A 23,680-nucleotide genomic window follows, 5' to 3' on the forward strand; every position below is an offset into this window, starting at 1 on the left:
TCTTGGGATAAAGTCTAAAGTGACCCTAACTTGAGAGGACACATTGTTTCTCTCACCACCACCACCACTTACTGTGTGCACTCAACACTGGAACCACACACTCACTCTACAACAGCGCTTTCACAAACTTTAAGGTGCCTAAGGAGTCACCCAGAGAACTTGTTAAAATGCAAATCTGGCAGGTCTGTTTGAGGCAAAGCCCGAAATTCTGCATCTCTAACAGGTTCCCGGGGATGCAGTGATGCTGGTCCTGGATCCACCTTGAGTAACCTGGAGCTAGATGACCAATGTTCCCAAATTCCCTGGCACTTTCACACTTCTGAGCTTTTCCTCACATGCAGACACAACTGTTTCTTCCACTTCCCACTGGGTGACTCTTTCTCATCATGCAAAGCCCCAATCAAACATCAGCTCCTCTATGAAGCCTCCGCAAGATGCACTTCCCCAAGCACAGCTGCTCCTTCCTCTGGGTCCATTGTGGTTTCTAAGTAATACAATAATTGAATCATACTTCTCCTTCATTTGTTTGTCTTTGCCCCAGATTGCACTTCTAGAGGGCAAAGATGGCATCCACTGCATCTTCTTACCGTAAACACTCTGCACCATGCCTGACATCCAGGAGGTAGCAAACTGAGTTAGTTGGATGAACGAAACAGACCAAAGAGGCTGTGGTTTCAGGAGTTTACACTTTCTCCATTTTTCAAAATCTGATCAGCGGTTTGTCTTCAGTTCGTTCAGTCCCTTGCATTGCAACTGGCTCAACTTTGTTGACTTGTATTTGCTTTAACCATTCTTTTAAAAACATGTCATCATTTTCTGTGGCCTGCAATTTTAAATCATAGAACCCTGCAGTGAAGAACGGAATCCAGAAAAAGACGCCTTTGTTCAAGGTACTGAGTAGCTGTATGATCCTGAACAAATTACATGTGCTCTCTGCCCCAGTCCTCTCACTTCTAAAGTGGTTATAATCATGGCACCTGCCCCATTGGTTCTGGGGTTAAATGAGTTAACATATGTAACGCACTTGGAACGGTGCCCGGCACAGCATAAGCACCACAGAATGGGTAGCTGTTGCTATCCTTTATGCCTTTCAGTGTTTATCAAGACATGGTCCTTGCTATTGAAGAACTGGAGACAAGTGTCTGTGCTGCTCTGCTTTCTCTCTGTCACCTGTTAGATGATGCTGTCTTCTGCCATTGCCTTATTAAGCTTTCTTTGACATGTTTCCCACTTCACCTTCTTACATAACTTCAAACATGCCTTTATGTCGTTTTCTGCTTTTACATTCTTGTCTGTCTCAGCTCATTTGTGATGTTCCTCCTACTGATACTACTCCTAAAGATTTGGTATTACTTTCCCCTTGACTCTGTGCCTGCCTTTGTCCCTTTCATATGGGCTTTAAAATCTGAGCTCATAAGAGATCCATTCACACGGGGTCCAATTTCTGCTGATTGAAAATGGTCTCGATTATATGATCAGAATTTCATTTTTTATGTTTTTATTTTATAGCCTTTCCCATCATTACTTTTTCCAACTTCTGAGAGATAAAACTATCAGCAAAGAATGTCTGAATTTATCAGATGCTCTCTGTTAGTGGAATATGAATAAAAGCATTTGAAGAGCTGAGTGGCCCATCACTCATGTCTTTTCTCTCTGCCAAGATATAAGGCTGTGTCATTCATACATTGAATACTTGCAAAACAAACTATTTCTGCTTCTTTCTCCATTTATAATGAAAATGCACTATTTCTAATTTCAAATATGTGGATTTCTGATTTAGTAAGTCATATATCATTTTTATATTATATTCCTCCTGATTATTTCTATTAGATCTATTTCTTTCAAAAAATAAAAGTACATTTCATCTTACCAATTTTAAAGACATCAAAACTGAAAATCATAAGGGATATGCTGCTATATGATCTATGCAAGAAAAAAACACTGCAGAACTCCAACTAGTAGCCATATATTCAAAGAAACGCTTTTAATCTAACTTCAAAAGACTAGAAAATGAGCAAATATGTTTTGAGTGAAAAGAAAGCATTTACAGTCTACATATTAATTTTTAAATGATTCCCTATTTTTTCCAACATTTTTTAGAATGTTTGTCTAACATTTTTTCTAACATTCACCAACCAAAAATTGGCTCCTATCACTGTGAGCAAGAAGTCTTGTATTGTTAATGCAACCAGACAACACTTAATTCTAAAATGCAAATATTAAAGATATGACAAATAAAAACTGACAAGATTTTATGAAAAAGCAGCCATATCATGGATTTTAATGGACTATTGAAAAAATTGCTAGATCCAGGTCCTCAGCAGTCACATATTAAATGAGCAAATAAGAGTGAGTTTGACCTGCAGTTCAGTCTATGAAACCCAGTACACGTGGTTGTCGATGTTCGTTTACCATGAGAAGAGTCCAGGGCACCCAAGGGAGACAGAAAGAGATCGTGTTCTAGGAAGGGTGATTCTCAATCTATGAGTTGGAAAGGACCAGTATTTTTTCAAGTTTCCAATGCATGTGAATACTTTGTACAATGCAACAGAATGAAGAGAAATGTAAGAGAAAAATAAAAGTTAAAAAGAAAACAGACATACAAATACAAACCCATTGCTCATCCCTTTGGGTGTTGCGGCATGTTAAGTTGTTATAAAGGATTCTAACCTTATCACTCTCAATTTCTGTGTTTACCTTGATATAGTTCACAGACTATCACTGACCACAGTTTGATTATTACTCTTCTATCATAAGTTACTGGAAAAAAAATGTGGCTTAAAATGGGTCAGAACCACACTAGTCCCAAGTACCATATTTCTTACCATGCCCTCAACTGACTTCTGAAGGGTTGCCCTCACTGCCCACTCCCAGAGTCACATAGCAGCCAGAGCAGGTCTGTCACTGCTCAAAGTCCTCAGGGACTCCTCCTTGCTCTTGGATTAAACCTATAACATGCATGTGGCCTAGAAGGTCCTACAAGAACTGGCACTTCCTATTTGTCCAGCATCATCTCTTCTCTCTTCTGTGACTGTATTGCAAATACACATAGGCCACTGCTCAGAAAAGCCCTAAGCTCCCTCCAGTTCCAGGGCTTTCCCACGTGTTGATTCCTTTTCATGGAATCCTGTACCACTCGTGCACCCTATATATTAAAAACAGCTGCCAATACATCAACATTCATCCCATGGAGTCAATGCCCCCTACCCTCAAATGTAAGTGGCTACCTGACTGCTGTGACTAATAGAATATGGCAGAACTGATGCTGTGGCAATTTCTGAACTCAGCCTTAAGAAACTGGCAGCTTCCACTTCCTATCTCTCAAAATACTCTTTCTGGAGCACTGAGCGACCATATAAGGAGTCCAGTTACCCTGAAACCATCCTGCTAGAGAGGCCACCTGTAGGTTCTCTGATAGACAGACTGGCCATCCCAGGCAAGGTCTAGGCACACATCGTTCACCTTCAGGACCAGCCTGTCCACCAGCTGAATACCACCAGTAATCTCAGTCCATGCCACATGGAGCAGAAGAGTCACAGTTAGCCCCAACCAAACTTCTGATTGAAAAAAAATCAAATAATTGAATTTTTGGTGATCTCACATTCAATGAAATTCCAAAAACAACTGGTCAAAGAGAGATTTTCAGCCCTCGACAAAGAATCAACTTGAATGTTCTATAAATTACCTCTTCAGTAAGGAATGTGGATAATATTGGAAAGCACAAAAAATAAAAATAATCTGTAACTCCATCACTCAGTGACAACCATTGATAACATCTTGAAATTTGTTCCCTCAGTCTGTATCTTCTTCAAATCTAACCCTATGCACAACTGGGATCACACAGGAAATGCTGCTTCATAATCTGCATATTTAATAAGTATTTTCCCACATCATTAAACATCATTCACTAACATGTTTTTAATAGATAAACAGGACTTTGACATACAGATGTCTCAATAAAATGCTTTACCATTTTTATGTTATAAAAATTAAGAAGCATATTCTACAAATAAAATTCAGGCTTTTAAGGTGATTTTCTAGTGTAAAATTCCTAGGTCAAATTATGTGCACATTTTTTAAGGCTCTCGATTCATATCTATTAGCATTTCCCAGTTGTGAGACATAATAAGAGAAGTTTGAGATATGAAATATACTTTGTCCCCACTTAAAGATTAACAACATACACTTACACATCAAAAGCTCTGAGAAATTCAGCAATAAAAATGAAACCTGTGTTGAACTTTGCTTAATGCAAAGACGAACACATTTGACAACAGAAAGATCTTTCTCTACCCCCTAGGGCTGGTATGTGCTGGTGGTCTACTTTAGCTTTAAGGCAACTTCTATTTTATGCTTTGAAAGGTTCTTCTACCTCAAGAGCATAAAATAATTCATCTATATTTAATTTGAACATTTAAATCTTTCATCTGTCAAGAATTTGTTTTGGCATCAGGAGCACATTAGGTTGCCCACTGTTCCTTTTCTGGAAAATAAGAAACTGATATTCCCATTAGGATGTGTTGACCAGGCTTATCTCACCTATGCATTTATAATGCCATCTTTACCATATCCTAAATTCCCATATAACTAAGTCTACCTTGAGCTCTCTGTTCCATCACACCAAGCTCTCCCATACCAAACTTCTTGAATATTTCTAAATGTATATTTTCATAACACTAAGGGAATGTAACTCTCATTATTCATTTCCAAAATTTTCCTGGACATCCTCAAATGTACATGCGTTCATTCAACAAATGAGTTCAACACAGATGAGTAATTCAACATACATAATGTCATACATATGTAATTAAGTGAATTCAACATCCACATATGGTAGGTACTTATAGATGTTGGATTTATTCTTCCAGGTAAAGAAAGTAGAATTTGGTCAAGTTTCAAAATTAAAATCTTATTGGGATTTCCATGGGAATTAGGTTGAATTCATTTAGGGGAGACTTTTCCATACAAAGTTTTCCTACTCTAGAACAAGGTAAAATATGGAACTTACATAAAATGGCTGCAATTAAGCTGATTAAACTAAACCAGCTAATATGCACAGGGACTCATATTGTATATAAATTTTTAAATTTAATCCTCACAATCAATACATGAAGTAGATAACATAATTATTCCTGGTTTATAGAGGAAAAAAATAAGGCTAACTTGAGTCACACAGAAATGGGGAGTAAAAAAATAATTACAAAATTTTCATTCACAGCTTTTTTCCCCTCATTCAGATTAAATGAAGAGTTCAACTTCCTACTTCATTTTCCAAATGCATCCATTAAGCAGAATTGAGCTCTTTATAAATCTCTGAGATTGGATGAATTCATTTCCCAATCTCTGTCCTGACCAGATCCAATCCAGCTAAACAAAACATAGGAACTTTCCAGCTTCTAAATTTCTAGGAAATAGAATATAACTTGCAAAACATAATCCCTGAGGTCGAGCTTGGCTCTAGGATAATGTTTTTTAAAGGAAAAAAAACAATATTATTTTCTCCTTTAGAAATGTTTTTTCTAACATTTTCTTTATAATAAGTCAACGAACCCCAAAAAATCAGAAAGTGTTTATTAACTGGCCAATTCAGCCATATTTTGTGCCAATAAAAGGAAACTTACTTCTTCAATTTCATCAGTTAAAGAACCACAGGCTCTAACTTGGTACTTTCAGATACCAGTAAATGAAGAACTGAAACAATTCAATGGATTGAGGTTAAAAGAGATTTAAAAAGGATTTAATAAAATTAAATTGGTCAGGAGGAAAGAACATTTTTCCTCTGCCCTCATAATTGAGGTGGAGAGGCTGAAAAGCCCTAGAATTCAAGATTTCTAAGTTTCTATCATTTGGTGATCCAAAATGCTAAAAAATTCTCTGAGAGAAACTGGTTATTTATAGAGCTAGCTTTCATAGACAACAAATCTTCTTTTGGTTAAACATGTTAAAACAAACGAAAACACAGAAAGCAGAAATGCATTCTCTTCCATCTTCCTTCCAACATGTCTATCCTGCTTAAAGAAGCTGTGTGTTTCCTAATACAAAATGTAACTAAAAGTTGACGGGTGGCACATATTCCTCTGGTGTGCTTCAAGTTTCCCTAAGCAACAGCCTTGCTCTTTTTGATAAAAACTAACTATACTTCTCATATATTACTTTGGTTTTGCATAACTTTTGAGGTCATAGTCTTTATGACTATACTTGGAAAAGTTAATCAATGTTCCTTTTTAAAATCTTGAATAAGAACCCATTCATTCATTCAGTAAACATTTACTAAACGTTTATTGTATGTCAAATACTGTGGTAGCCACTGGGTATACAGAGTTAGATAAAACACAGTTCCTTCCTCAAAGAAGTTCAAGCAAGTGCAGGAATGACACAGTGGAGGTATCAACTGAAAGCATACACAAATCTCTTATGCAGTCAATATCTTGATTCAGCTGAAGCCTATTTCTCGTCACTGCTACAGATCATGCACGTCTGGGCACATCTGGAGATCTGATGGGAAAGCCCAGCAAAAGTTATACGTTTGTTTGCTGAGGAGTACAAAGTCCTAATGTCAAATGAAACTTCATACTACAAGAATATATGTAGAGTGCAAGAATTTATAACACAAGTTGATAAAATCAGTGTGTATTGGTACCTTAAAAAATACATTTTCTTCACTTCTAACTTTACTAAAAGTAAGCCCACAGCAGCAGGAAACTTTTGCTTGGTACCCAGATTTCTGTCTTTATATTTCTCCATTAAAAGGACACAGCCTTTTGGGGTTCAACTGATTCTGTGCCTTGGGCAGAAAATATAAAAGGAGTGAATCTGGAACATTCTCTTGTGGCCAGAAAGCAAGAGTGATTTTACAGCAGGACAAAGGGGATGCTTAAAGGTTTTCCACAGAAGTTGTAAAAAGCCAAGCATCGAAAAGAGAATAATAATTATAAATAATTGGAACAATGTGTGTTTGTAATTAGACTCAAAAGAGAAATGTTAATATAAATTGTGTTACGTAAGTTATATAAAATACTGTTATACACAACAGAAGGTAAGCATAATAGAATGCTTAAATTTGTGCTAACTGTAATAGTAAGAGAGTGTTAATTGATGGATTCTCCCAAAGTTGGATTTAGTTGGCTTTAGCTGTCTCTGTGTGAGTAAGGGGACTACAAAAAAAGCAAGTTAGTCTCAAAATTTAGCCCTTCACTGATTTCCACAGGAAATCCACTCCCATCAAGCATTTTGTGAGTTTAGTTAGAGATTAACTAAAGATTTTCAGGGACACAGGAAGTCGTCACCTTGGGAACCACTATCCCCCAAGCTGTTGGAGCACTCACAGCTTCACCATCCCTTCTTCCCATCTATCTCCTCCTTCATTCTCCTGGATACGCCCTATCTCTCTCCTTGCTTTGCAGCTCAGAATCTCTCTACTGTGTAGAGAAATCTGGTTTTCTACAACACACACAAAAAAAACTCACATACTCAAACACATGCAGTTATTTAGAACAACAAAGGTTCTTTAGCATACCAGGTAACCCATCCCACCTTGGAAGGCGGTAGCAGTTATAAACAGCAGAAAGCTTCTGAGTTACATTTATAATTATTAACTGTGTTACTACCTGCTTCCATAGACTGCACCCCTTATAACAATTCTTCAATCATCTTTTAATGATTATAAATAATTTCTAAGATACTTTTATATACCCCCTCCACAATGTAGATTTTCTACATTTTTCAAGTATATGAGATGTAAAGGAACACCCTTTACAACTAAAGTGCTTTTCTCTCATTATTTGTTAATCAGCCTAACAGCCTTGGAAGTCGGGGACTTCCTGAGGAAGTTAGTTTATCCTCAGGAAGTTATTTCCTAGTCAAAGAGGAAGTAAACAGACATGTTAACCTGGTTTTTAAGGTCAGACTGTGTCCATGACTGTAAAGGGCAAATATTTCCAATATCAGGTTATTTGTACTAAAATGTTGGTCCCCAACCTGCTCCATATTCTTTCTTTGTCTTAGACGAGCTCAGAAGTTGGCCCTTTATGGTAAAACCTTCCAAATAACCCAAAGAAAGGTGGTGAGTGCAGAGTGTCATAGAATAATAGCCTATGTGTCACTGACGTCTCCAATTACGTGGGATCATCAAAAAAGTAGTACAAAGAATGTGCAATCACTCCATGACTAAAAGTTTTAGTGATAGACTGGATGTTCAAAGCACTTTGTGAACCTGTTCAATGTTGCCAGGGAGGAGTCTTTTTAGATGCCTCCACTTATCCCCATGTGAACCCAGATGGATTTGTTCAAACTCCTCACAGCCTTACACATCATGCTACATCTTCCTCTCCATTCTTCCACCTTCCGCTCACACAGCAAAGACCCTAGTCCCAGGCTGCCATGATGTCTTTCCCAACTCCTCCAAATCATGCTTATCTCCCTTCCTCTCCAACTACAGCACTTCTTCAGATCACTTCTTGGGACACAATCCCATGCCAGCCCGAATTACTGTTTACTGTTTCATAAGTATTTATTTCCCCAAGTAAATGCTAAGCTTCTGGAAGCAGTGGATCTTGCTATACAATCAACTTCCCTAGGGAACTGAGCAGCTAACAGCAATATTGCAAAGGATGTTTGTTTAAGACAACAGGGAATGATGGGGACACGGGAACTGCAGGTGGATGCTCCACCTGAATCCACTAAATTCAATCCAAAATTACTTTTGAAAATTCTTCAGGGAGAAGAAAACACATCTGAAAGTAGGGATCATTCTTTGTTTGTGACTGAGATATATTTTGAAGCCTCCATAAGTACCTAAACAAATGTATTTGAATCTAGATTACATCCTTTAATAAATTCCCATTGAATTAAATTACTAATTTAATGTAAACTACTGATAAGATATCTTAGGAATGATCCCAGCCTTCATTAAAAATACACCAAGTTGTACTTAGATGAACCAGAATGTCTATGGCTGAAATATATTGATTATTTATTGAGCGCTTTTTTGCAAATGATAAAATGTAGCTGAAAGAAACAAACATAGAATAATTTTGCACATGGCATTAGAATATTTAAGATGTAATTTTTTCTCTCCCCTAACTCTACATAAAGGCACTGGGAGGCTGTGGATGTCTCAACTAAATATTACTTTAAGATGTTCTTAAGCACACACACACACACACACAGAAACCTAATTCCCTTCTGAGACTATTAAATGACATTTTTGCCATTCTGGATGATTCATTTTAGAAGATAATTCCCTCAAGAAATTAAACTGAGTTCTTGAGTCTGAGATGGTCAGTATGATTTCATTGTACATTTCTAGGCTTATATAACAATTTTGTGGATACTGAGCTGATGAGCTTTCCACTGCTTAAACTAATGCTCAGATGTAAATTTGATTTCTTTATTAAATTGGGCACACTGAATCTATAATATGCTCAAATCACCAGATGTAATTGGTGCAGTTTTTCAAAAGTCACCTAACTAACAATTAAGCAGGAGCTTAAACAATAAAGGAAACTTGGTCATGAGGCAGCGAGTTGCTAATTTAATTACCAAAACACATTAAGCTTCAACAGCTAAAGCCTTGCAAAGCTTTCCTAATGATCCTGAAATTCTCAGAGATAGTTAAGTTTAAAATTTAACTTTTAAAGGTAAAAACAAATCTTTATAGTAATCAGTCATCGCCTTCTTCACACACAGAGTGAAAGCTCCTAACACCACATTTCTGATTTCAGTATCTCTCCTTCCCCATAAGGTCCCCCATCCAACCTTTCGATTTGGATAGATGACATTTTACAACTATTTTTAAAGAGATTGCTTCAGTGTCATTTTCTTTCTCCAGTTCTTTACCTTTTATTCCTCTTCCTATGTTTTATAGTTTTACTCTATTTTCTCTCATGTCGTAAACTGAGTTTCATTCAATTGTAATAGACTGCTTCAAAGTACCATTTCAGTCTTCCAAGGCACATGTTTGGAAATTGAGATCTTCCACTTGTGTGCATTTCCAATTAAAGAATATCATGATTAACTTAAATGTCAATTTCAAACCCTAAGTCTGTCTGGTGCAGTATATTAAGGGCATGATTATGACAAACTGCAAACTAATCCTTCAACAGTTTAGTATAAAAGCAGCTTGGAATATTGACTTTTGCTTTCTAGAATCAAGGATTTAAAGTTAATTTCTAGACTACACACGGACCACTAAAGTGTTTCCATGTACAATACTGGCAATCTAGACACATTTATGAGTTGGCATTGGAAAAGGTACTTCTCGTAAGTCCTTTCAAAATATACTTTGATATAAACTTATAAAAATGGTTAGCATGAAATTCTCAATAATTTTGCATGACAATTACAAAAGTAGCTTTACAAATAACTCTTGGTCAGAACTCAGGGATCCTAGCCTATCTTTGCCATTCACTAATTTTACATGACTTTGGGCCACAGTGACTCTTTCCCAGTCTCCCTGCTTTCATCCACCAAATGAAAATATTTATGCCTATTCTCAAGAGAATTGTGATGATGAAACAGAGTTGAATGCAATGATGCTCATGAAAGCACTAGTAAGAGCCTGAAATAAGAAGTGTCCCCCAAATGCTTGTTGAATTGTTGGAGAGTCAAAAAGGCTTTTGGGAATGGAATCCACCTTGAGTTAAAAGCATCAACTTTCTCTTCCTGATTTGATTCATGTAAATTTTGTCTTGAAGAGTACACTAAAGAAGTAGAAGGAAGATGATATAAGGAAGACAAAGAGAACAAAAATAAAGCCAGATGACTGGGCATTTTCAAAATAGCTCTGTTTAGAATTGGTCTAATTTGGGCACTGAAAACATGAGAACCCATGATTGTATAAATAAACTGGTGGCTTTAGCTTCCATGGAAAGAATATCACCACAAATTCTTCATAAATCAACTCATTTCATGTGGCTCAAATGAAACATTTTTAAATGAACTCCTTTTAGGGAGCTAATTAGATGGGCAATTTCACAAAATAATATTAAGCTAAGCGGATTTGTTGAAAGGCTATTTAAAATCACGAGCCAACTTAAAAGCAGTGTTTCCATCTCTAGGTATGAAGTTGACCTACTCAAGTAGGCTGAGATCCTATTACCATTCAAAGCGTATCCTCTCCTCCCATTGGAACCATGGATCTATTTGGGCTCAACGATCTTTCTCAAACTCTTCTAAACAGCCTGCCTCAGCTCTGCAACCAGCTCAAAATAGGCAGCTAGAGATCAGCGAACAAAAGAGAATTAAGTAGCTTCGTGCTCAGAAGACAATGGATCTTTTAAAGGTTATCTTTTTTTTTTCTAATTTGACTCCCTTTCACCAAAACAATATTGTGCCGAATTCCTGCTTGATAGTTTATTAAGTATGTAATCTTGAGCAAATCTCTTCATTTCTCTGTGCTGCAGGTATATCTTTGTAAAATGAGTGTATTAGATCAGAAAATTGCCAAAGCCCTTTGTAGCTCTAAAAATCCTATGTTCCATGGTTGTCTGGCTTGATAACCAACGTTTATAAACAGCCATCACATCTATATATTGTGTTGTCAGTGAGTTCAATGTCTGAACTTGAATATATGTTTAAAGAGCAGCTGGATCAATTACATTTGGCCTTTGAAGTAACTGATTCACCTTCCTCCAGCTCAAGAGAAGGCTGAGTTCTTGAGATGGCACCTTTGAAACCACAGCCTTATACCCTCTGTTCTGTGAAAGAAGCCCATGCTCAATGTTCTATTTCTAGGAAGTTTCTTCACGATCTAACCCAACAGAACTGACTCTGCTCAAGGCTGGCTGCCGTATGCCCTATTCCAACCACGGGCTGGATGTGACTTTCATAGCTGCAGGTCAAAGGCCATTCTTTTCAGTATAAGAGAGAACACCCATGGATGAGAAAGACTGAAAACAGGGGAAGAGAAAACAGTAACACAAGTGGAAAGAATTAAGCTGTGGTTTAAGATGTTGGAATGCAAATTTTGTTGAGAAAAATGGAAAGTTTCCAGCTTTCTGCACTTGAACCCTAACCCCCTACTGTGTCAGGGAATCAGGAACTTAACCTGTCACAAGAAATAGGATGTGTTTTAAAGAAAGCCTACACCATTTATCAGGAAGAAAGTACTGGAGGCTGCCAATTCCTTAAAAGAGGTGCATAAGAATTTGACACAGAACACTACCATCAGGTCAAAAACACACTGTTTCTTGATTTAAAACTAAACTGTAACCCCATCTGTGCCCACCTTGCCTAGGGGAATAGCCTTATGACCCAAAGTGGATTAGTTGGAACATTAGATAGACTGTAGGGACAAAAGTTGTTAGCAAAGAAATACACTTGCTACAGGGAAAAAATGTGATGCCTCAACTATTAGGGTTGGGTGCTAGAATACTTAAAATCTGAGCTGAAGTTAAAGACTATCCAGGAAAAGCTAAAAAGAAAAAACGTTTGGGGAACCTGTGGGTCTATAATCTCACGTCTCTCAGAGCTTCATGGGAGAATGAGTACTATGATGACTCAATTCTGACCGGGCACTACACGCCGGGCTATCGACACTACTTGTCTAGGGACTCATTATGATGGCTTTCAAGGCCAGGGCCTCAAAGAAGCTTTCTGCCAGTAGCTCTGCACTTTGTACTGGCCAAGTCTTGCCCTCTTACCAGACCTTCTGGGCACTGTTCATGACCCCCTCAGAGTTGGGAGGCAGCATTTGCAAAGAATAGTTTGTGATGATTTAGATACAAGTCTGAAGATCCTACAAAACCAGCAGATATCTCAACATCCTTTTTCATGTGTACAATTCATGATTTTTAGTAAATTTACTGAGTGGTGCAACTATCACCACAATCCAATTTTAGAACATTGTCATTTCCCCAGTAAGATCCCTGTGTCTGTTTACAATTAATTCCCCATTCCCACCACCAGCCCCAGGTTAAGTGCATGCTATGCGGTGCCCTTCTCTTCCCTCAGCTCCCATGTGCTCAGTCTATTTGCCAGCCTACATTGCACACAGTGGTTATCTACATGTTTCCTAGCAAGAGACAACACCTGTGCCATTAGACAGCTTGTGGAGGTTGGACACAAATGCACAACCATGTGCATATACAAACACACACAAACCACCACCAACAACCTTCCCCATCTAGCCTATCAGGGAAAAGTACAGCAGTGCTGCAAAATGCTTCCAACCCAGCTATTACAGGTATGGTTTTCAAAAGCTGCAGGAAAACTGAACATTGCCCTTCACAATAGATATCACTTTTAAAAATCAATCTCTCTCAGACCTTTAAACAGAGGATCCAGCCTGTGCTTCTCGAAAATGATATCATTGAATTCAGAGTTGAAAAATCATAAGAGGATTAAGGAAATGAAGAAAATAATCACAATCAAATAGCTTCTAGAAAGTCATTTATACCACTTACCCAAGATTTTCTTAATATCAAAGGTTAAACATAGTTCTAGAAAACAGTGGGAAGAGCATCAGAAAAGCGTTTTTAAATTTGTTCCTCTGTAGCATGTGTAAGACATTGGTGTCCACCTTCTGTTTCTTTCACAGCATGCTGCGTACAGTGTTACCTATGTGTTTTCTGGTAGGAGGAAATGCAGGCCATCAGGTAAATCCACCCTGAGGAGGTCGGGGAATGTGACGCCCTAATGGCTCATCCTAAGAGGTAGACCTGAGCCCTGGCACCTGTACAGTGAGAAACTTAGCACTAGCTACTGTCCTTCCATCTTGAAAAAGCAGATGATATTATGAGACCAGTTATGCAGCAAACATCCCTGAAAGACATTTTAATGTAACCAATACCCACATCTAATTTATTTTTTAATATTTTAATTATCATTGATTAAAAAGTAGCAAAAATGGATGCATACAAATAGCAAAACATTTTCTTTTTTAATTTTTCAGATTACAAGAAAACGGATAGCATCTGTCATAGAGATGGGGTTCTTTCACTTAAGGGTTGGAAAAATATTCCATATTAATTTAGCCCAGTTGCTAAAACATACTGTTTCATATGAACATTACATTTTCCCATTTTTCTCTCTTGATTTTTACCCTCAAAATGATAGAAAATGCATTGTGACAAAAAATGTATAAAACATTGGCTGGGTCTGCATCAAAAGAATCTTCCTAGGGAAAAGATGAAATAAAATGAAAATTTTAAATCCCTATAGATTTTCTTTCTTTTGGAAGCAGAAAAAGCAGACCTTTTAAATGCATAAAGTCTCACAGTCCCCTCCCACAACCTGTGCAACACAGCTCATAGAGTTTTGTATTTTCTATTTTTAAAAAGGAGAAAAAATAATTAGAGAACTTAAATCCAGATAGGGAAACACAGAAGGATTATTTAACACACTTTAAACATTTTATTTTCACACCTACTCAAATTAGGCAAATAACTGTGACAAAAGTGACTATAAAATAATGGTGGAAAAAAGTGATAATCTTACAAAACATAGATTTCTGATTAGAGAGGGTCAAAAATAAATTAAATTGAAGTGATTTTCACTCTGGCTCCTAAGAATGGAAGCCTCAAAAGCAAATGTCTAGAGTCAATTTACCTGACCTGCACATTACGGTAACTGAATTCTAAGATTGAGCTAATGTCCATATTTGAATTAAAAGGCAGAAAATTAAGATTGGATTGCCACCTGGTGCTTTGCCACACTGAAGAGAAAACCCTAATCTGTTTGGCTCACAATGTTGGTAAGACAACGCTAAGGCATTAAACACAGGGGAATATAATCCAGTTGTAAAAGTAATTTATCATCAGTCTGGGGATAACTAACCCAGAGAAGATAATTCTGTGCTATTTGAAACATATGAAGTCAAAGAATATGGAAAGAGAAGATAGACACAGCAAAGGTAAACCATCATCAATGCATAAACTATAATGTGGATCAAGAGCAATCAAACAGTTGAGATGACCAACATCATGCCATGAATATGCTTCCCAATGTTATAAGCAGCAGAAATTAGACCTCTGAAACAAAGACTAGAAATGTGCTTCTGCAACAGCCTGTACCCTTTAGAAAGGTAGGCTCTATACAATGTCATGGAAAGCAGCTGACATCTAACAAAGAGTTTTTCATTATAAATGGCATTGATGTCTTACACTGGATCTTCATTCAACAATTAGTTTAGAAAGAATTCTTCTTCCAGAAGAAGAGTTGAACAATTAGTTTAGAAAGAAAGGAAGTCATTTAATTATGTATAACATTAAAAGGAACAATTAGTTCCTTCATTCAACAATTAGTTAGAAAGAAAGGAAGTCATTTAATTACGTATAACATTAAAATAAAAGGAGCTGATTCCATAATTGAGTCAATTTCTACTAAATAACCACTACAGAAACAAGTATATCCACACTTAAGCGAGTAATAACTCAAAAGCTCCTTGACTATTGGGAAGCAGTTGAATTCCAACACGCATTACCACATACAGTGAAATTCTTTATCAAGAGTATCACTGCAACCAATCTTTATCTTGATAGGCACAAGGATTTTACAATCACAATGTTTTCCATACTGGAAAAACAAGATATATAATATCACAAAGGTTTCCCAAAAGTCAGCGTATTACATTTTCACAAAATAACAGCATTTGCCTTAGAATTGAGACACTTAATTCCCATAGAAACAACTTTAGTGGACAGTGACAGCAGTGCAACAAAAAAGAAACTTGGGAAACCCTTTGCCTCCTCACTTTCAAGAATTTCATATGCTCCCACTCAGTAGAACACAACTGAGACTCACACATTTTGTCTTCCAAAAACAGTCAGCACTGTAAAGAGGGCAAGAGATAATGAAGACCAGATGCCTACCTTCACTGGTAGCCACATTTTTCTGGGCTTGGGTTGGTGTGTGATCTGTACTTGAACTCACGTCGGATGAGATGCTTGAGCTGCCTTTGCCTAGAGAAAACAGGAGTGAGCAGCTTTTGAGTTCTGTGATTTCAGAACCAGACCATGCCTTCCACTCTGCCCCATCTCAAGCCCTATCACTTGTTTCCAAGAAACAAACCATAACACCAAGAATGGAGTATATTAGGATTCTTACCTTATGCATTAAATATCTTTTGGGAACTATTGGACCCATGTTGGAGTAGAACTAAGGCCCTATTATAATACGGCTTGACTAGCAACTCAGACAAGATTATAAAACATAGACACATATGATGACGTAATCTGATTTTGGTGAACATGCGAATAAGAAAGTACATATGGGAAATACATCCACAGTATTAATTTTTTATTTGCAACTATAAACTATACATTTCCCAGTAAAGGACAAAAGCAAACCTAAGAATGAGGCATTATCCAAGGTGCAAGAGCCTGCTGGCTCCAAACAGCTGTACCATCTTAAAAAACAAACGAACAAACAAACAAAAACAAACAAAAAACCAGTTCACTTTTCTAATGCAGTAGTTCTCAACTGGAGGTGCTTTTCCCCTCAAGGGGATATTTGGCAACGTCTGTATCATTTTTAGTTGTCACAACTGGGAGGGGTGCATCAATGACTGCGATGGGTAGAATTCTAAGATCACCCCCACGGTCCCTCTACAGACTGAATGTTTGTGTCCCTCCAAATTCACATCATTACGCCTGTTCCTCAATGTGATGGTTTAATAGGAGGTGATTACACTTTGGGAGGTGATTAGGTCATGAGGGTGGAGCCCTCATGAATGGGATTAATGCCGTTATAGAAGAGACCCCACCATGGAGCTCCCTTGATCTTTCCACCATCTGAGGACACAGGGAAAAAACAGCCATCTATGAAGCAGGAAACAGGGTCTTACCAGACTCCTTGATCTCGGACTTTCCAGCCTCCAGAACTGTGAGAATTAAATTTCTGTTGTTATAAGCCACTTAATCCGTGGTATTTTGTTGTAGCAGCCTAAACAGGCTAAGCCAGTGTCCATGCCCATGGTATTCTGCTCCCCTTGAGTGTGGGCAGAACCTGTAACGTGCCTCTAAGCAATAGAGTATGGCAATGGTGAGGGGATTTTGCAGATGTAATTAAATTCCCTGAGTTGACTTTAATCAAAAGGGAGATTATCATGGGTGGGCATGACCTAAGTAGGTAAGCCCTTTACAAGAATCTAGAGGAGAGAGACTCTTCCCCTTGGCCTTGAAGAACCAAGCCACTGTAAGTTCTATCACCACCAGGAAATGAATTCTGCTAACACTGGCATAAGCATGGACGAGGACCCGAGCCTCAGGCGAGAGACCCAGCCAATGTCTTGAATACACCTCTGTGAGATCCTAAAAATAATCCATGGAAACTGTGAGATGATAAATGATAAATAAGTGTTAAGCTGCTAATATGTTTGCAGTAATTTGTTACGCGTCAATAGAAAACTAATATAATGACCAAACAGTTATATCACAAATGAACTCTTTTTCACTCCACAAGTTATGATCAAAACTTAAATGCAGCTGAGAGACACTTTCCCAGGAGTTTTCCCTGCACAGAGGAACACGCCCCAGTTAGGTGGCATGAGCTTACGCCTAAACACAGAGTAGAAAAGTACAAATGGCTTCAATTTAAAGAGCTTCAGGGATTTGTTTGCTAATATTGAGAGTAATGGAAGAATCCAAGTTCATGGGTGACATCACCTGAGCAGCTGAGCAGAAAAGTCAAGAGGCTATTGCTTCTTCTCATCACTGCCCATTACTCATTTTGACATATGGCTCTGAAATATGTCTGTTATTTCCAGCATCCCTGCCCATTTCACATCCTCCTCCCTGAGACAAGTGCAGTAACTCTCCATTAGTTTATGTCTAGTCTGCCTTCATGGCCTGGCAGTGGTCGCCGTTTACCTGCCATGGTTCACCTTCGGAGGGGGGCTGCCATGCAGACCAGGTACCTAGATAGAAATATGTCAACCTGGTCTGACATCAGTCTGCTACTCCCTTGTTTTTGACCTTGGACATTTCACTTCTCCTCTGGAAGGCTCAATGTCCACATCTGGTAGGTGAGATGGTTAGACTAAGCGATTTCTAGTAGCTCAAGTAGTCTATGAGTCCATTACATTACTCCTCAAAGCTGAGGAATGCACACACTCCCCTTAATATGGCAAAAAGCATTATTGTGCACCACCACTATATGGACTTCAATTATTTTTATTAGATTGTTACTCAGTAATGCACAAATGGAAAACGAGAAATAAACTCCACATGATTTAGCTCTGATTCAACAATAAGACCCAAACAAAACAATAAATTGAACACAAGGACAATAAAACCCATAAAATTCAAATTAACAGCATTAATTTAACATGGCAGATGATGTTATTTTGCTGAGATTAAATTGCCTTTCAAAATGTAAATATGGTACTGGCTGCTAAAGCCAATGTTCTCTTGGTTTGGACATGCCCATGCTACCCCAGGCCGTGCGAGGACTCAGCCCACCCACCACCTTCCTCCATTAGAACCTGGGAGTCCTTCCTTCTACTATGCAATGAAATATCACCTGGCTTTATCTGGTCTGACTGTATCATTCACACATTTTAAGTCTGCTTTTCTTTTATTGTTGTTAGCCCATAACCATTGAGGTAGTATTCTTTCCTTAAAAGACAGGCACAAACTTAGACAATGAAATCTTGTGGGAGGACTCTGTTCTAAAGGGAAATCAGTAGACAATTATCTATTATTTTTAAAATTATCATTCAAGTGAAAGCACAAAACAGAATAACAAAATTCAGAGAAAATTCTCAGACAGGTCTGAAAACGTCTATTTTAGACCCCTCAGAGGTCTACAAATCCCAATTTAAGAAATGTGGGTCTATGAAGAAAGGGAAGGAGACTGGGGAAACAAATCACATTGTCAGTGCTATTTATAATAATAGCCAACATTGAGTGTGTACACTGTGTTGTGTACTCTAATAAATGCTTTAGATGCTTCATCATATATTCACGATGCCCCACAGCTGTGTTTTCCAATCATTTGGTTTATTATTGCCCTTCCCCCAAGGAAACTTTTGAGGCTTTTTTCCTAATCATCTCCCAAATAAAACTGTAATACCACAAATATATTATATATCTGTTACGTACTATATCTTTGTTTTTTACACAAAAATAGTAAGAGCTTTTACCTCCCAAGAACCAACTTTTGTCCCTTTAGGGGCAATACCATCCCCATTGAGAAGGTTTGATAAGTAAAACATTTTTAAATGCCAGAGTATTTAATGAATTAAGTAATTAAGGAAGGTGAGAGAATAGGGAGAGAAATACAGTCCATTCTTGTTATTCATGGTTGTTATGTTCCATAGAATCGCCACAAACACTGAACTAACAAGACTGAGGAGGAACACGGGAGCAGGTTTCTGTGAGTCTCTGATCACATCTTGACCAATCCATCAATATATAATCTTGCTTTACGTGTGTTTCTGTTTAAAGACACCATATCTAATATATGTTGTTGATCCATTAACACTGAACCCAAGGCCAACAGCACTGTAACGGAAGCCCAGGCAAAGTTATCCAACACACGTGAGGCCCATCACAGCCTTCCTGCACTTACGAACACCAGACAGCTCTTCAGCACTATGCCGTGGGGTCATTTTAAAAAGCGAAATCACCAATAAAAAGCACAACAATGCAAAAAACATTGACACTAAAGAACCTCAAAAAAACACTTCTTTCCAGTAGGAGAGCTGAAACAAGAAGGCGGGGCACCACCTTGTTCAGCCCCAGCTGGAAATACGCATACTGGGCGACTCATATTTTCGGCACTCTGTGCATGTCCGTGAATGACCTTGAATGCATCACAACTATTGATTTTGGGGGTTACAAATATTTACTAGTTAGTGAGCAGGCAAATTCACAAATACAGAATCCACAAATCCTAAGAATCGACTGAATATAAACTTGTATTAAATATGGCTTCACAGTTTATAACCAGCTTTCACGTAGACTGAAGTGGGTAGAGTGTAGGATCTGGAGTCAGGGGTTTATATCTTTCACGTAGACTGAAGTGGGTAGAGTGTAGGATCTGGAGTCAGGGGTTTATATCTTTCACGTAGACTGAAGTGGGTAGAGTGTAGGATCTGGAGCCGGGGTTTATATCTGCATTTGCCACTTCCTAGTGTTGGACAAATTATTAAACCCTTCTATGCTTTAGTTTTTTCAGCTATAAACAGGGTGTGGGGATCAGTTCCTACCTCAGAGGGTTCTTCTGAGGAGTAAATAAAATAATCCAGATACAGCACTTCAGACAGTGCATCTAAGAAATACTGAATCTTAGTATAATGAAGTTCATATTTTGGATATTATCAATATGCTCTTTTCTTCTGCCTTGCTCCCGGAAGCAGAACTATCTTCTCAGAGAGTTCAAGTGGACAAGGAAAAAGTGTGTACATGTGTGTGTGTGGGGGGGGGGGGTGCTGTTTACAGAATAAATGTTACAGGAGGAACTCAGAGGGAAAGAACAAAGCGACATTTATTTGGCTTCTGATAGTCAAAAACAGAAATCTGCAGCATCAACGATGCTCTTGCAAACCAAGCCTCTGTACTAGGACAGGACTGCCTACATTTCTCACCGTCAAACAGTGTTTGATTAAATAACTGGGTACCATCCTTGGCCAAGATGACACATAATACTGTCCATCACAGTGTCAGACCCATATGAGCTTAAATTCTGTATTTACGACTTCCAAGCAACATGCCTAGGAGAAAATCTTTCAAACTCTCTAAACTTCAATGTCTTCATCCATAAAATAGAGATAAAAACAAACAAAAAATGACTACCCACTTCATCTACTAACACTGGAGGAATTGTACCCACCTTCCAGGGTTTGGGAGAGGTTGCTACGAGAATAAATGAGCTCTGGCTTGTAAAGCATTCAGTCACGTCCAGCAGCAGTGAGAGGCCATGCACGATTAATAACTGACCCAATGACGGTTCAATTTGTATCAGGAAACAAGAAACGAAGTTTAAAAGACTAATTATTATTCTACTATTATATGTACATGTAATAGTAAATAAATATTATATATACATATAAATTAAATTATACATGTCCTATATATCCAACAAAAATCCCTTAGATATAAGCAAGGTTGACTATCCTGCAAACTGCTTTACCTACATGAAAGTTTACTTGACTAATGGCCAAAACCCCCATTAGGGGTTATTAGCATATCAGAACTGTGCCTGTTGGACTTGATAAAGTAAAATTTTCACTTTATTTAATTTCCTCTCAAGTGGGCTAAATAGGGTAACTGAATAAACAATTAGGTATCAAATACAAATAATCATCAAAACAAGTGAAGACTAAGGCACTGAGGTTGGTAAACGTTATCTGTAACAGGTTAACGTACACGCATACAATTCTGAGTCATAGTATGAAGAAATTAGTTGCTGCGTTGATCATCAAGGTCACTTGGGGCACACTGTCAACCCAGAAACGTTAATAGAAGAATGTGCTGGTCTTTTATTCCAATCACACATTCCTTCCAGGTTTCTGTTAGAATGTGTCAGGTTTTCCCGATGTTTAAAGAGAAAAAGAACTTTCCTTAAATGAGGATCCTATTAGAGAGGGATTTTAAGTCCCTTTTAACTTAAAATTTTCCATATGTAAAATTACAAAACTAAGTTTCTTCTCTCTTCTCATTCCCAGTATCCAGGCTGATTTTGCAAATGCAGATATTTAAAACAAGACAGTCAGACATTCCATTGTGACTTATTGATAACATGAAGAAAGTAAAGGAAGGAACAGAAAAGATCCATCAATACATGACAGAAAAACTAGTCAAAGGGTCCTATGATTTCTAACATTCTTAAGAGTCCAAGAAATCACTTGCAAAATTGATTCTCTATATCAATTCCAGATTATATGCAATGAATTCATTCCTGTGGATTTTAGTGCAGACTTCAATACAAAACCCACAAACAAGCACGTGGACCCACGTGAGGGACTTAGCCCCTTATTTCCTGTTTCTCTCAGGTACCTTGTTTCCAAGCTGCTGTCGGGGCACCGTAAGAGCCTGATTTAATATTAAATGTCCACACCAAAGGGAATTTTTTTCAACATCTCAGAATTAGATCAAGGAAGCTGTGGGTCATATTTGTAGGTTGAATTCACTGTTATTTTCCTGATTGTTATCTTGAGAGAGTTTCTTATCTTCTTTGATCCATAGTTCAAATGTCTATACATACAGAATAATAATATTAGCTATCTCAAAGAATGATCTGGCTTAATCCGTGGCCCAGGTGCACATTAGTTTTTGGAAAGAAATGGAATACATATTGTGAAAGTGCACTAACTCTTTCAGGTCAAAGGGGGGTGATTTAAGAGATGAGTTCTCCAGAGTGGGAGACCTTCAACGAGAATGAAATGAGGAGGAATAGGATCCCGGGCACTCCGCTCTACTTTATTGTGAGCAAAAAACAGCAGATGGTGTTCTTTGCTTTTGCTTTTCCTATTCTTTGTTCTCTCTTGGTTGAATGAAAGTACAGTGGTCTCCCCTTATCCGTGGGGGATGGACTCCAAGACCCCCAGTGCATGCCTGAAACCGCAGATAATATAGAAGCCTGCATATACTACGTTTTTTCCTGTACGTACATATTTCAGGTGTGACAGCCAAATTAGCAAGAGTTTCTTTTTCCTTCTTCACAATTTCACAGAAGGAAGATTTGTTCTTACCGTAGATCTTAGCAAGCTCAGCATGTGATTTTTTTTCTTTTCTTAAGTCGAAAACTTTCACCTTTTCACTTAAGAGAGGCACTTTATGGCTTCTCTTTGGCATACCTGAATTGCCAGCATCACTACTCTTGAGCTTTGGGGCCATTATTTCTGACAGTAAGGGTTACTTGAACATAAGCACTGCAAAACAGCAATAGTCGATCTGACCTGACAAGCAAGACAGCTACTAAGTGGCTAACTGGCGGGTAGTGGATACAGTGTGGATCTGCTGGACAAAGAGATGATTCACATCCTAGGCAGGACAGAGAGGGACTGCATGAGATTTCATCACACTACTCAGAATGGTGTGCAATTTAAAACGCATGAATTGTTTGCTTTTGGAATTTTCCATTTAATATTTTTAGATCACGGTTGAACATGGGTAACTAAAACTGTGGACAGTGAAACCTTGGATAAGGAGGGACTACCGTACAGGCTAAGAAGGATGAGAGGAAAAAAGAAAATTAAATAGCAAGAGAACTGTTAAGAATTATGCGGGTTTTTTTTTTTCCTTTCAAGCCATTTAATGTCTTAACTCAAACTTTCTTTATTCCAGTTTCCCAAAGCACTTAACAAGTGACCTCAGGACCCCTGAGCAGGATACACATGTCTGTAACTGAAGGGCAGTCCAGGGCAGTGCTAGGGAACAAGATGGCTAACTGAGCACCTACTCCACACCAAGGCCTGTGCTGGGCCCTTCCCCCGAGAGGCTGCCATTCTAACAGGTTTATGTCCAGCCTGAGAAAAGCCAAGGACACTTCTCAGCATTTGCCTCATTGCTTAGAGATGTGGTCAGCACTCAAACACAAGACCTGGTTCAGGGTGCTGGCATTTTTTTCATTATTTAAAAAAATATATATATATATATATATATACATATAAAATATAAAATTTGTCATTTTTTAAGTGTACAATTCAGTGGCATTAATTACATTCACAATGTTGTGCCACCATTACTACTATTTCCAAAACCTTTTCATTACCTGACAAAGAAATTCTGTACCATTA

At 38.0% G+C, this 23,680-nt stretch overlaps 1 protein-coding gene across 1 annotated transcript in view; it reads right to left on the minus strand.

Moving 5' to 3' along the window:
- The window catches only part of FBXL7 (F-box and leucine rich repeat protein 7), a 382,495-nt gene that overhangs the window by 263,764 nt on the left and 95,051 nt on the right, over positions 1 to 23,680 (minus strand). The window contains exon 2 of the mRNA XM_008517646.2: positions 15,810 to 15,899. Coding sequence (XP_008515868.2) covers positions 15,810 to 15,899 — 90 coding nt within the window. The remainder of the gene's footprint in view (positions 1 to 15,809; positions 15,900 to 23,680) is intronic.

This window comes from Equus przewalskii, chromosome 20, assembly GCF_037783145.1.
Source record: "Equus przewalskii isolate Varuska chromosome 20, EquPr2, whole genome shotgun sequence".
In the NCBI taxonomy this organism is placed as follows: Eukaryota; Metazoa; Chordata; class Mammalia; order Perissodactyla; family Equidae; genus Equus; species Equus przewalskii.